Raw genomic sequence first — 14,635 nt, forward strand, 5'->3', positions numbered from 1 at the left:
TAATATATAATTGTTCAATATATGTGGCACACTTAAATGTACGTAGATAGAGAAAAAAATATTCAAAAAAATATAAGGAAGTTGTGAGAAAATATTAAAAAGAAAAAATGAGAGAAGAAAAGGGATGTGGAGGTTGAAAAGGGAGAGAAATAAAAATAAAAGTTACTAATACAATTTGGGCGGGACGTCCAATCCAATCCAATAATCGCAATTCTAGGGCAATGTACTTGACTTGATATTAGGTGTTTGTTATTAGTGGATTAGATTTTCTATTATATTCAATATGATGATGTACATATGAATTATGAAATCTATATTACTTTTTTTATTTGAAAAAATATTTAATATATGTTGGCGTATAAATCAAGATAGAATTTTGAACATACCAAAACTGCACTTAAGCATAAGGTTGATTACGATAGACTTTTTCAATTGTATGATTTCACATAAGATGATTGTACAGTTACGATGAATTCATACATATTAGGGTTTCAAGAGTATCGAGACAGGATTGTCACGTCCCAAAATGGATGGCAGAATAAAAGCTACCAGCAAGTTTGGAGCCCAGGATATAGTTCTAACATGATCTTCATAAATTATCCTTACATTACCAGTATATTTCGAGATTAATTACGAGGAACTGTAAATTTTATGGTCCATTTCACATTTCAAATGGAATCAACGATTCCATTTGTGCAACTTTGACTATGTGAACTACTTATGTACCCGATCATATAGGCATTAGAGGGTGTTTCGCTAAACTTATAAGCTCCTAGCATCTTATAAGATGTTTGAGTTTTATGAACTCTAAGTATTTGTTTGATTATTTTTTTTAAAGAGCTTATAACATCTTAAAATAAGATGTTTTGAATTTTATAAATTCCTTTAAAAAAAAAGTTAATTTTTTTAATTTCTTCTATAAAATCTTATACGTTAAATAAAATTAATATATTATAAAATAAAAATATTCCCATTCATATAGTTACACACTCTCTCTCTTATACACCCACACACACTCTCCTCACTTTCTTTCTCTCTCTCTCTCTCACACCCACACACACATATACACACACAAAAACACACTCTCTTTGTAGGAATTTTTTTTGCTATTTAATTTTTTTAAATATTCGAAAAAGAGAAAATACTTTATTATTTAATAATAAATTATTATAACTAAATAAAAATAAGATTGTTATTGATATTATATTTACTGAAAAATATAAATTCAAAATATTATAAATTATATGATTAGAAATAATTATTCCATTAATAAAAAAATATCAATTATATATCTAAATATTTGACTAGCATGAATGCACATATGTTATTTTATTCAAGAGTTTAGATAATAATTTGTCATTTTTTTTTATTGTAGTCAAGAAATAACAACTTATTTGAGTCTAACGGTATCATGCCCATTTTAGTCATTTGCCCAATTAAAAACCTTAATATGTCGAACACTATAACATCTTATAAGATATTTTCACATCTTAAAAGCTTTAACATCTTATTTTATCTAAACACATTAGGAACTTATTTTTATAATAAGATCCAACATCTTATAAGCTCCTAAAACATCTTATAAGATGTAGGAGCTTATAGATGTTTTGGAAAAGCTTAGCCAGACACCCTCTTAGTTTTTTAAATAAAGCAGATGCATCCAGTATGCTTCGATTACTAATAACAGAACAAACAGACAGAACCCGCCTGTAATCACATATCAAATTCCAGAGAAAGCGACTATAAAACAAGATAAGGTGCAGTATTTTATTAATTGCGCCCAGCCTCTTGAACCAAAGGTGCCCAGTGCAAGTGCTTTCATACATAGATAAACTTTATCACCCAAGTTTACAAGGCAGGAATTGTGGTTGAACTCGTAAATAATCTATGACATGTTATGATCGCTCCAGTTACTTAGCAATCTGATGTCCCTCTACTTGAGCCATGACATTACCTTAGAGGGCATAAATCTTGTCGATATCTGAGTCGGAAAATTCAGAGTGATGCCATGAGTTTGAGCCACTCCTAGCATGTTTCTCCCTCTTCCTCATGGATCTCGTCCTCTTTGACTTCACCACGTAATAAGTCATGGTTCCAAGAACCCCGGCCATTATAACTCCTCCAACGACTGTGACCAGTATAGCAGACCACTTATGTTTACGACCGACAACTATGTAAGACGACGCCATGAATGCCACAGAAGTACATACAGAAGCCAACCACATCAGTTTGTTGATAACTTCTACTACACGTCGTTCAGCCTTAGTCTCGCCTCTAACCAATGTAATCTGGACTACAACGACAGCGAGGGAGGTAAAAAGTGCAATGGCGTTGAAGATGAAGAAGATTTTAAAGGAAGCACTACTCACTACCACAGCCATTCCATTGTCATCATCCCCACCAGGCACCGTAAAAATAGCTGCAAAGGCAACCGTAGCGAACAGGACCGCAACCACCGTCACGGAGTTGGTGGCATTGTTAATACCTTCTCGATGGAGTTTTCTCAGCTCTTTCGCGATTCCATGGACATTTTTGTTCGTTCTCTTTGTTTGCTCAAGCTGAATGTGAACGTCTTTTTTAATTTGTGTAACAGTTTTCCGCAGCTCGTCCCTTGGTTGATTCAATTCGTTAGCTCTAACAGCACCATAACGGCAAAGGCACTCCCTTATCTCTGATGATTCTTCTGAGAGGGGAAGATCTTCTGCAATGTCAAGAGCTGTTTTGTGATCCCGGTTCAGTGCATTCACATTGGTATCAGGCAGGCGTAACAACTCACTAACTATCTGTAAGGAATAAAAGATCACCAAAGGTTAATGTAAATTACAGCAGATGGAGCAAAAAATAAATATATACATAAGGGTAGGGATAACAGAGCAACCAGCATGACCACTGAAATGAAAGAACCCATCATACAATGGAAAAGCAATGGAACATATTTTTTAATCATAGTTTAGTTCATATATGTGGGGGTTAAAATATCATAGAGAACATGGCAGGAGAGGTTCTCCTCACTCAAGTTTTAAGCTTTTGCTAAAGCTTCAATAAGTCAGAAAAAAAATATATCATAAGAAAATAGTTAATAGCCATCTTTTAGGATCTCAAGTGCAGCTCTGTCATATCAGCATCTGCATATTCTTATAGTGATGGCTTCAAAATCAATTGTACTGCAACAGGATATCAGATAATAGAAGATACAAACCATACCTCTGCTCTCTTTTTCCTTGTCGCTATATGTAAAGCTGTATTGCCAAATTTGTCAGGCAGCATCACAATAGCTGCATCAGCTTCTAGGAGCAATTTAACAACCTCAGAGTTAACCCCTTTCACGGCCATATGCAATGCTGTCTGCCCTTTCTTGTCTGTCCTTCTAGCCAACTGTGGATCTTTGTCGAGCAATGCTTTGACAATGTCCACATGCCCTTGTCTAGCTGCTAAGTGCAATGCATTTTTTCCATTTGACCGTGAAATTTCTAATAAGCTGCAATCCTTTGACAGAAGTTCATTAACCACAGCACTATGCCCTCTAGAAGCTGCAGTTATAAGAGGGGTTGCATTTGATGGACCAATTGTTTTAATTAACCCAGGGTCATGATCCAATAGCACTTGGACAATAGCTACAAAAACATAATTGAACATCAGTATCAGGCGCATAAACCTGAAGTGTGATAAAGATTATGTCCCTAGCCTCTAGATAAGATTGATAACCAATTGAGAAATTCAAACCACATGCATGCAGCTTTAACGTCTCATGTTCTGATGAACAATTAGAATATGCAGGACACAATGATCAGATCTATAAGTAAACTTCAAGGACATTCCACATAGTTAAGCACTAGCCCAATTTCACAAGTAGGTGCTGACCAAGACATATAGATGGCACATTTACACTTTCTTCCGATGACCAATACAGAATGTTATAAAGGCCCACAGAATCTTGAAAAGAAACAGAGTGCAGTAGTTTACATGGGGTTGAAGTATGAACATGTCTTCCATGAGACTGGCACATGCAGTATAACATGCAGTTTTATAAATGCCTGTATAGCATTTCCTTCACTTGACTTGGTGCTAAATCATATTCCACTTTCTATAGGTTACTGAATCCAAACTTCAGTCATACTTTCCATCAGGGACTTATTCTCAATATACTCATCATTTAAGTGTAATATTAAGAGACTTTGATAATAAACCTTCTAAACGGTCTCATTTGATGACCTCTATTTCCCATTAAGAACAAGAGTGATAATACAAAACCAAAAAGGCAATACGACATAGAGAAACATAAGAACTGATCTGGTAAAATAAGATCATCACCATGATGTCCTTGACATGCAGCTATATGCAGAGGATCAAACATTGATCTGTTCTTCTTAGTGAGTGTTTCAGTATTTGAGTACTTGAGTAGCTCTTTAACCACATCAATATGCCCTCTCTCTGCTGCAGTGTACAGTGCCGTCTCTCCCAACTCATTTACTTCATTTACAACTGATGCCCTTATCTCGGCAACTTCCTGATCGAAATCTGCTCCACTTGAACTCCCTTCCATTTGGCAATTAATTTCATCAAGTATCTGCTTGACTGCAACAAGATCACCCCTTTGAGCTGCCAAATGCAGCTCCGTGTCATTGTGTCGGCCAGTCACCTGTTTTACATACTTCTTTTTTCCAGCTTGGTCAATTCGCTTCCCTGAATTTGATAGAACCAGAGCGGGTGCCGTAGATGCGGATGGCGATGGTGAGGGCGATGGCTCAGCCAAGGGGTTTTGGTTTGGTGTTGGAGTAACAAACACTTTCTCAAAGTCTCCATCATCTGTCATTTAGTCTATTAGTTAGATCAAAATAAACTATGCTTTTAAGATTTCATAAGCATTTTTTTTTTTTTTTTTTTGGGGGGGGGGGGGGACACTTTCCTGATATATGTATATACACTCAACATTCAATTTCTTTTCTAAAACACTTACCTGTATACCTAGTCTTCAATTTACATACCTTTCCCACATCATAGTATGAAGCAGATCACCATTAAACATAGATACTAGAGACAGTCATCACCAAAACTAACATGAACTAACTAATTTTCCTTCCTTATTTCATCTGGGGGTGGGGTGCTATGTCTAGCAACAGGCAGTTCTAATATCAAACCGAAACCAAAGAAAATGAAAAAAAAAAGCCTCCCTGAAAAACTTCTCAATCAATTCCATTTAAAAGTACGAATAATTTCTTGTTTTCGCTTTAACCACTTACTGCAAACTTAATAACAGTGGAAGTCGACACACCTGCAGCTACGTCGGTAAATCCACATCCTAAATAGCACAAAGTATCATTTACCTCAACGATTCAATTCTACAGTTCAAATAATTTCTTCAACAAAAGCATCACTTTATTCATTTATTTAGAACTAATATTTCAGAATAACATCAAAGAAACAAAAGAGATCCTGTAGACCCACCCCAAAATCGTTACAAGAACTACGCTCAAGATAATTTGCTCACCATACCAAACTTCAAACACACACACACAGATGCAAAATTGTGCAGATGGACAGGTAAACAAAAAAAAAAAAAAAAAACAAACAAACAAACAAAGTATGCAATACCTTGTTTGACATGTGAGGTCATGATTGATTGTGCTGAGATAGCCAAAGAGCTGAGATATCTTAAGTCCTTATTCTGTGGACATATGATGCAGAAAGCGAAGAGAAGAGGAAAGTGGGGGTGACTGTTGATGAGGAAAGAGGAAGGAAAAGTTGCAAACTAAACGACACTGGCCGAGAAAGTGTTGCGAAGCCACCCAAACTTTGGCTCTGATGGGGAGAGCTTTTCCATTATTGTATTTCTATACTCTGTATCTATACTTATATTCAAATATAGGGAAAAATGCAATTTACCCTCTCGTTATACTATAAACGACCAAAAACTCATTCTATAAAAAATAAAATAGCAAATTATTTTCTATATTTTAAAAAATAAAATAAATTATCCTCTATATAAACCATTAACGTGAGGTAATTTGCTTCATTTTTTGAAATACAAGAGGACTATTTTTTTTTTACAGATAGTATTTGCTCATTTTTATATCACAGGGGATTAAATTGCATTTAACCATTGAAATATAGAAAAAATTGAACCAAATTTTGTGCAATATTACAAACGAGTAAATTACTATTTACAAAAAAAAATAATTTTTTTTAAATAAAATAATTTATCTCTCTGTATTTTTTAAAGTGAAGCTATCTATATCCTTGTCTAGGGAGGTAAATTACTTAGTTTTAAAAAAACATAGAAAGATAAATTATTATTTTTTTATAAGGGGTAATTTGTTCGTTAGCAACATGGGTGAAATGTATTAAGTCCTTAAATAAACGCCATTTACTCTCTCGAAGCGACAATTAAAGGTGTCTTATCAATTTTTGAATATGACAACTGTACTGTTACTTAGATAATTTTAAAAATTAATTATAATTATTTTTTTTAAAAAAGCGACTTTACGTCATTTTAGCACCACTATTCCATTTCTTTTGCTATGTTGATAATACTAAGTTGTTCCTTTTTTTTTTAAATGTGATTGGTTGGTTTATATATTTAATTCTTATTTATAATATATTTTAAATTGTAAAAATAATTTATTGTATGCACACAGGAGCGATTTCCCACTACGGCTAGTTAATATAAAAAAAATGCACTTTTCACTCACAATCACGATTTTTGACACCATTATATCAATTTTTTTTGTGTTAATAATACATAAAAATTGTTTTTCTTTTCTTTTTCTTTCTTTCTTTTTTTCTTTAAGAAATACTAGCCGTTGTGGTGCGTCGTTTTACGTATATATAAGAAATAATCTGTAATGATTTAAAACATATATTAATAGAATTAAAATTAAAATATATTAATTAAGCACCTAGGTTAATATAAAACCTTAAAGTTGAATAAGTCAATTATATTATAAATTGCAGGAGATTTTTGAAATCTCAAAAAATTAGTATAGCTCTGTCAAAACCGTCGCTTTAGGTCTATAACACTTTTGTTTTTAATAATAGTATAGATGATGTGTTAGTTTATATATTTTATCCTTATTTATAATATATTTTAAAATATGAAATATTATCTATTATATTCAAACGGGAACGGCATGTCAAGACAGCTGGTAGTATAAAAAAATAAAGATATTTTTCATCCGCAATTATCAGTTTGTGATATCACTGCATCGATTTTTTTTATCGAAATTTTTTTATTCAAATCAAGTTTGATTGAGCCGAATTAATTATATTAGAAATATATTTATTATATAGATGATGCTTTTTTAATTGTATATTAATTAATTTAAATTTGATGATTTAGAATGAAATTTTATGATGGAGTGAGCGAAAGAGACAATTTGAATAGTCCTCCAAATCTGCATTCAAGGAATGTGGGTTGGCACAGGAGAAAGGGCCCATGCTTTAACAAATATTTTGAGGATTGGGAATCTCCAGCCCATGATCCCTACAAACATGATTGGACTTTAGGCTAAATTACACTTTTGGTTCCAATACTTTGGACTAAGATTGATTTTGGTCCCTAAAGTTTTTGAGATGCGATTTTGGTCCGTAAATTTTATAATTTATTGTGATTTTGGTCCACTTTGAAAAAAATGAGGTTTAAAAATGTTAAGAATAAGGGAAGCGGATGAACCAAAATCATGACAATTCGTGAAAATTAGGGCCCACGATCGTGCTTCGAAACGTTTGGAGATCAAAATCATAACAGTTTACAAAAATTATAGACCAACACCATACTTCAAAAAATTTAAGGACTAAAATTAATTTTGACTCAAATTATGGGACAAAAAATGTGATTTACCCTTACACTTGCAATTGTGTTTCTTTTTCTTTTAATGGTTAAAGATTAGGTTGGAATGAATTCACTGCATTGATGATTGATTCCAACTAAAAGAATTTAATCATCATAGAATGATTTTTTTTTTTGAAAAAAAAAAAAAGAACTCAATTGCTCAACAGTTGTAATAGTTCCATTAACACGAACATCCACTAAATCAAGTATTATGAGTTAGATATTACTATTATGTAATATATGGACTTTATATTTTCAGAGAGATTCAAATTCATAACATTTAAGCGACAAATCGACTATTGGACCATCATATTGTAGCAGTCATAAAATTTGCAATGGGTCCCCTTAGCATGGGACGCAATGCTTCCACCATCAAAATATGTGATTGTAAAACTTTTTTTATAATTTATTTTTATATACACATTTAGATTGTAATACAATGTTCGTTTTTAGAAAATTTTGAGCTCAAATTGATGGGCTATTTTCGTGATGACGCTTTATAATTTATTTTAAATAATTCGTTACATCCTCTATATATTATACTTATATGTATTTGGTTATTTTGGTAACCATTACATGAACACTACCAAACTTACCTAAAAATTTGGAACCATATCAAATGTAGAATGAAAAACACAGAAAGAGAGAACCTTAAAAAATAAGAAAGTCTTTATTCCATAGATTAATTTTGAAAGCCACAATTTGAACTCTTTCATACAACATTAATAAGAGTTGAAGTCTATATAGATGATGTGCATGTCATTTTAGCACATTTAGAGGATCAAAGACAGCGTGACAAGCCGGACTGCGATGATGATGATGATAAAGATGAATCCCGGGAAATCACAACACCACTGTCGAACAAGTCCGACAAGTAATTACCCAAATTATCAGGCGAAAATCTCACCAAGATTTCCAGGTTTTTCTCCCCGCTCAGTATCGCCAAGTTGCTGTCGTAGAATTCCCGGTACGCCGGCACCAGTTTTCTTGCTATCGACACTTTGATCTCGTCCCGGAGTTTGGGATCTGGAACCACCCACGAGCTTTGTTTGCGGTACTCCGCCTCGAAGGCTGAGTTGAATTGCTTGAAATGCTCCTTGATTTTGTGGGCCGATTCTTCGGTCTCTACCGGAAGAGATGAGAGTACCTTAGCCCAAGCCACCGATTCGTAGTTTCCGGCGTAGAGTTTCACTTTTGTTTGGAGTTTGGATAGCCAGTCTTGGCCGAGGAGAAGTTTCAGCGCGCTGGTGCTGACTTTCTCGACCACGAATTGGAGATTGTTCGCTAAGAAGAGGTAAGATAGTCCGATGTCTCTGTAGATTTCGGCTTTGCTGTCGAGCTTGCAGAGCAGCACGAGGATGATCCAGGCGAGTTGGCTGGCTACGCGGGAGGTTGGGCTCCGGCTGTCGAAGTAGGACTCCGGGAAAGGGGACCGGGCTACGGTTTCGGGCTCGTCGGCGAGGATATCGGAGAGGATTCCGCTGTTGTCTGCCAGTAATGATACGTAGTTCATCACCGAACAGTTCAAGGGGTGAATCCCACCACCGGGGATCGGCGTTTTGGATGAGTTTTTCTGGATTGATGAGACGAACTCGGAGAGGATTGTTTGGGCTGCGTCACTGAGTTTGTGCATAGAGGAAAGAGCTTGAAGTTTGATAGGCGAGAGAGGTTCGTAGGAGAAGATCGATTCGGTCTCGGGCCACAGCTCCGACAAGGTCTCGAAAAGATTCATCACAAGGAAAATCTTCTCAGGGGATCGTTTGCTCTTGGCCACGGTTTCGGGGAATCTGAACAGGTTGATGGCTCCTTCCATTGTTGTATGAGCGATACATGTTTGTTTAATTGTCTCAGAGACAGCAAATACGTGATCGCATAGCAGTCTCTCGCCACGGAAGAGTGTTCTCACTGCAACCTTTGCTGTGTTGACCCACTTCCTGACTTGATGCTCCAGAGCATCCTGATCCATCCGGCTGATCTGCGACACAGTGTAGCCTCTGATTCCAAGACGGTAGAGTTCTTCATCGACGATCGATTTCCTGGTGATTCTGTATATCTTGCTGCACTCCTTGCTGTACCCAAAACTGATCATGCTTCCAGCAATCAGCTTCAGGTCCAACAAAGCTCGTTCCACATCCGACACACCATCTGAGCCAACATGATCATCATCTTCTTCCTCATCTGAGTTACTCAACAACAAGGAGGATCCCCCGGAAACTGATTCAGGATTTAAGCACTCCCTTCTTGTCGACAAGATATGATACAACTCCTTCTCAAGCCGTTGCATCGCAATTTTCATCAGCTTGTTCGCCAGCACCAGCTGACTGGACCCTGCATGCTGTGAAACCAAGAAATGCATCACTCTGCGCAAGTCCCCAACGCACTTGACAAATACCTCGGCCTCTTCTCGGTTTTCTTGGAAGAGTGATGTGAATTTCTCCAAGGAAGGTCTGCTGGGATCCCATTTACTGATGATGGTATCTGCATTTACGATTACGTCCTGCATCGTGGTTGAAATTGTTGGAGGAGAGAACTGATTTGCATCATTGGTTTTTGATGAATGAATGAGACTTGGCATGGCTTTGCGGGGCGTAGTTGTTGTTGGGATTTCATGGATTTCCATTTGATGAACCTCCCTTGAGTTATCGATCTTGATTGTGAACAATTATGGAGTTTATCTGCTGAAAATTTCAGCTGTTTTGAACTCTGGAGGGTGATATGGTGGTAGTAGTAGTAGTTGTTGGTTTAATTTAAAATATAGCAGAGCAAGAAGAGGCCGCAGTTTCCAAAACGGCTGACTGAGGATTGTGGACCTATTAGATTTGACTGACTCTTGGATATTGACAACATGCAAATGTAAACGACAATTTCTTTTCCTTTTTTTTTTAATGTATAATTACACCACCATTTGCTGTAATTTAGTATAATTGTACGTAAATTTTTTATAATTTAAAAAATTATATCTAGTATTCTGATATTTATTTTTGTATAATAAATAGATTTCTCCGTTAGCAAAAAATTATCAAATTTGTTGATATTAGCAAAAAAATTTAATGAAAATTCATATTTACCATCAATTAATTTATTATGATTTATTGTTGGGTAAACAAATCTTTTTTGAATAAACTACCTTTATAAGGGTGAGATACTTTCAATTACACTTACACCTATTAATATAATTAAATGAATTCCCTTCTATGAAATCTAATTTGAATAAAAATAATTCGTAATATAAATTCCTATTGGGTCTTTAATATTTAAAAGTTTGTATGAGCTTTTACAAGTTAGGAGAATTTTCAGAAAAATACTTTGTAATATGGTGAAAATAATATCTTCCTCACCAAGGAAAAGTCTTTGAATAGTTCTTAATAATTATAAAAGTTTACCTATTAAAATCCAATAAATTCATTACAAATTTCTTTAGGATACAAGTTTCATGACTTTATTTTATTTAAATACTTTATAATAAGATCCTATAATTTCCGTACACTCTAAAAATCACCCGTGCAATATGTGTTCATACGACTTAGAGCGTTCAATAATTAAAACAAAAAATCAAAATTCATAACAGAAAGGACTGACATTAGCATGTGGGATGCACATACAATAATTTTTTTGGGTAAATTACAGCGACATTTCCTAAGATTTTTCACAATTATAATAATTTGAAAAATTACAAATATCTCCTAGTGTTTGATGAAATTATGTATCCTTAGTTGAGGTATGAAATTATCAATTTTGTCCTTACTATATTTTTTTTTATATTTTTTAAAAATTAAAAACTTACAAAAAATCGAACGTAGTGGATGAAAATTTTTTAAAAATTATAAAAATTTATCCAATTTTTATCCACTTAGCCATAAAAAAATCAGAAACTTTTAAAAAATAAAATAAAATTATAATTTTTGATCTACAAGAGTATTTTGGTCAGTTCACCAAAAAAAGTTGATGAAAACCTAACGAATTAGGTTAATTATTTGACGGCCGTTAAAATTAGAGAGATATGGATGATTTTTTAAATAACAAAGGGGTAGTCGTAATTATACAAAATCTCAGAAACGATCGTTGTAATTTACCCTAAATTTTTTTTGCATATTTATGAGTTCAATGACTATAAAATTAAGAGAAACCCTAAAACTATGAGGAAAAGTAAAATTACCTCATCTAAATTCATTTCCTCCCTCTCTTTTCTTTTATATACTTTCTTCTTAAGGATTAATATAAAGTTATAGTGGTACATCAAATCTAAGACCTACCCTTCAACTATAATAAGAAGAATTTCTAATTCAATGTATTACAACACTCTTATAAATAATAAAATTAAATAGGTGTTTAAATTTTAATTTGCACAATAACACTAATTTAACAACACGAGACTTAACATTTAAGCACTATTAAATACATATTTTGTCTCGTAATTTAAATTATTTAACATTTTCGTTTTTTAACTTTCTAGGGTTAGTGAAAGAACTTGAAATGATTGAGGCTTTGGATAGGATGGAGGGGATCGAGGAGACTCGTGAGGTAGAGTGAAATGAGAGTGATGGGGATGGTGTGCCTGTTGTTGGATGTTTAATTACTCGACTGTTGATGGATGTTCTTTTCAGACAAAGTTGGTTGGATGGTATTTATGTTTTCAAAGACAGATTTTTATGAATGTTTATGAGATCAAATTACCGCCAAATCTTTGTTCAGGTTTTGGTCAATAGGCAAATTTTGTGTCACATTCACATTCATGTTTCGACAGAAATTATGTTTAAGATGTCATATTTTTCTCAACTAAAAGTTCTGCTTTTACAAAAATAGTGAAAACTGAATTATTGAAGTCCCATAAGGAAGCAGCCAACTAGCAGGTCGGAGAGGGGTTTTTCTCCCCTCCAACCCTGACTTCCGTCTATTTTAACGTTTCAATCAACGGTAAGGACGAAAAATGTTAAAAAATGATAAGTTTGAGAAAAGAAAACTGTCAATAACAATAGGATGAGGACCAAAAATAAATAAGCAGTCAACTACGGGGACCAAAATCATAATTCTTCCTCATTACATTATATTTTTGTTCCTCTTTATAATTGAAATTTGAATGAATAATAAATGTTAAGTAATTGCAAAAACCTTATAAGTTAAGTCAAACAGCACTAAGTAGTTCTGGAATGGATGACTTGGCAGCCATCTAGAAATGGCCCTTAATTCTCCATCCACAACTTAAAACTATCATATTTTCTAGTCAACCCCCACTTGTCTTATTCCCCCATACCAAGACTCAAAGTCCTCCATTATAAATACACATATTACATCATCTTAATTATATTTTATTTTTTTTAAAAATATTAATACATAAAATCTCTCTTGCTTTAAAACAAAAGGCAAAATGAAATGATACCCTCAACTTGTAAAAAAAGCCCACCTCCTATGTTGAGAATGTTGTGTTGTTCTTTATTTAAAAGGTACATTATAATGAATTTTTTTAAAATTTGTCATAATTAAAAGTATTTTATTGTTATTTTAATAATTATAAATACCCTATAAAATGAATGGATGTATAACAAATATCCTTCAATAATGGGCAGTCAGAATCGGGTATTTGTTGGATGATCGTTAATACCAAGGGAGAATATTTATAATTTTTGAATAATAAAATAATAATTATAATTATAACAAACCTCATGAGAGCCCGTTATAATATACCCATCTTTAAAAGTCCATCTCCAATGTGAGTTGACCACACATCTGGTCAAAAAACTATATATATATATATATATATATACATTTTTTTATTATGTTAGATGTATCTAATTTTTTTAAAATATTAATAAACAAAATATCTCTCTTAATAAAGAAGTGCTTGTAAAAAAGACTCGGGCTCCATTTAATTTGTAATATGAGTTATTTGGATGATCGATAAAATTAAAAAAAATGTATTAATTACATTATATTTAATTGAAAAAGATTAATTTCTATCGAGTATGAGGATAAAAAATTAAATTCCCATAATATAAAGTAAACACTTGGAAATAGTGAATCAGTCAACTTATCTAACTTTATAATGAAAAAGTAGACTCCGTCTCCCAAGAGGTTATGTTAGCCTTTGCCACGCTGATGGGGATAAAGTCGCGTTTGATGAATAATGTTGTTTAGTGTTGGTCGAAGTCAAGTAGATAAAATGTCGTGCTTTCCACAAGATGTATATTTGACTACATGACTCACTCTCTACTAACAATGAACTAATTAGTAAACAATCTTTAAATTTAACTAGCAAGAACTAATGATAACATATGTATATGTATCCATAAAATTATTATTAAAAATAATTAGTGACAAATGTATAAAAAAAGCTAGTGAAAGAAACATAGTTATAATTATATTTTTGTTGTAGTTTAATTATTATAATTTCGTAGCGATAATTTAAGCAAAATTCTTGTTATGACTACGAAATTATAATACATCCAGCAGTGGTTTGGACGTTGTTTGTCGATGTGGTTATTATGCTGTGACAAGAACATTATGGATTACATCAAGTTCTGGACGGAGATTTCGTGGTTCCCTAGGTTCTAATGTTAGTTGAGTATCTTTTAATTATTATTTTTTTATTAAGATTTATAGTCATAATTAAATTGCAACATGTATATAACAAGCCACAGTTTATTGGACGGCCATTAATATGACTTTCACTGTTATATTGTGACATTGCAGGGTACTTATTGTGGGACGTTCGAATGGATTGATCCTCCAATGTGTGTCCGGAATTTTTTTGTCATTCCTGGATCACTAAAAAAGCTTAATGGGTATGAGGAGAAACTTGAGGAAGTTCTA

The 14,635-nt window shown here is 33.4% G+C and overlaps 2 protein-coding genes across 2 annotated transcripts; both read right to left on the reverse strand.

The window, feature by feature from the left end:
- LOC105171918 (ankyrin repeat-containing protein ITN1) lies at positions 1,742–5,810 on the reverse strand. The gene is made up of 4 exons (XM_011093175.2): positions 5,593–5,810; positions 4,312–4,806; positions 3,205–3,614; positions 1,742–2,783 (listed from the first exon to the last, which is right to left on the reverse strand). The coding sequence occupies exons 1-4, from the start codon at positions 5,612–5,614 to the stop codon at positions 1,956–1,958; spliced, it is 1,755 nt and encodes a 584-aa protein (XP_011091477.1). The 5' UTR covers positions 5,615–5,810; the 3' UTR covers positions 1,742–1,955.
- On the reverse strand, positions 8,485–10,750 carry LOC105171919 (exocyst complex component EXO70A1). The gene has a single exon (XM_011093176.2). It carries the CDS (start codon positions 10,446–10,448, stop codon positions 8,610–8,612), a length of 1,839 nt encoding a protein of 612 aa, XP_011091478.1. The 5' UTR covers positions 10,449–10,750; the 3' UTR covers positions 8,485–8,609.

The sequence above is a fragment of the Sesamum indicum genome, linkage group LG10 (assembly GCF_000512975.1).
Source record: "Sesamum indicum cultivar Zhongzhi No. 13 linkage group LG10, S_indicum_v1.0, whole genome shotgun sequence".
NCBI classification, from domain to species: Eukaryota; Viridiplantae; Streptophyta; class Magnoliopsida; order Lamiales; family Pedaliaceae; genus Sesamum; species Sesamum indicum.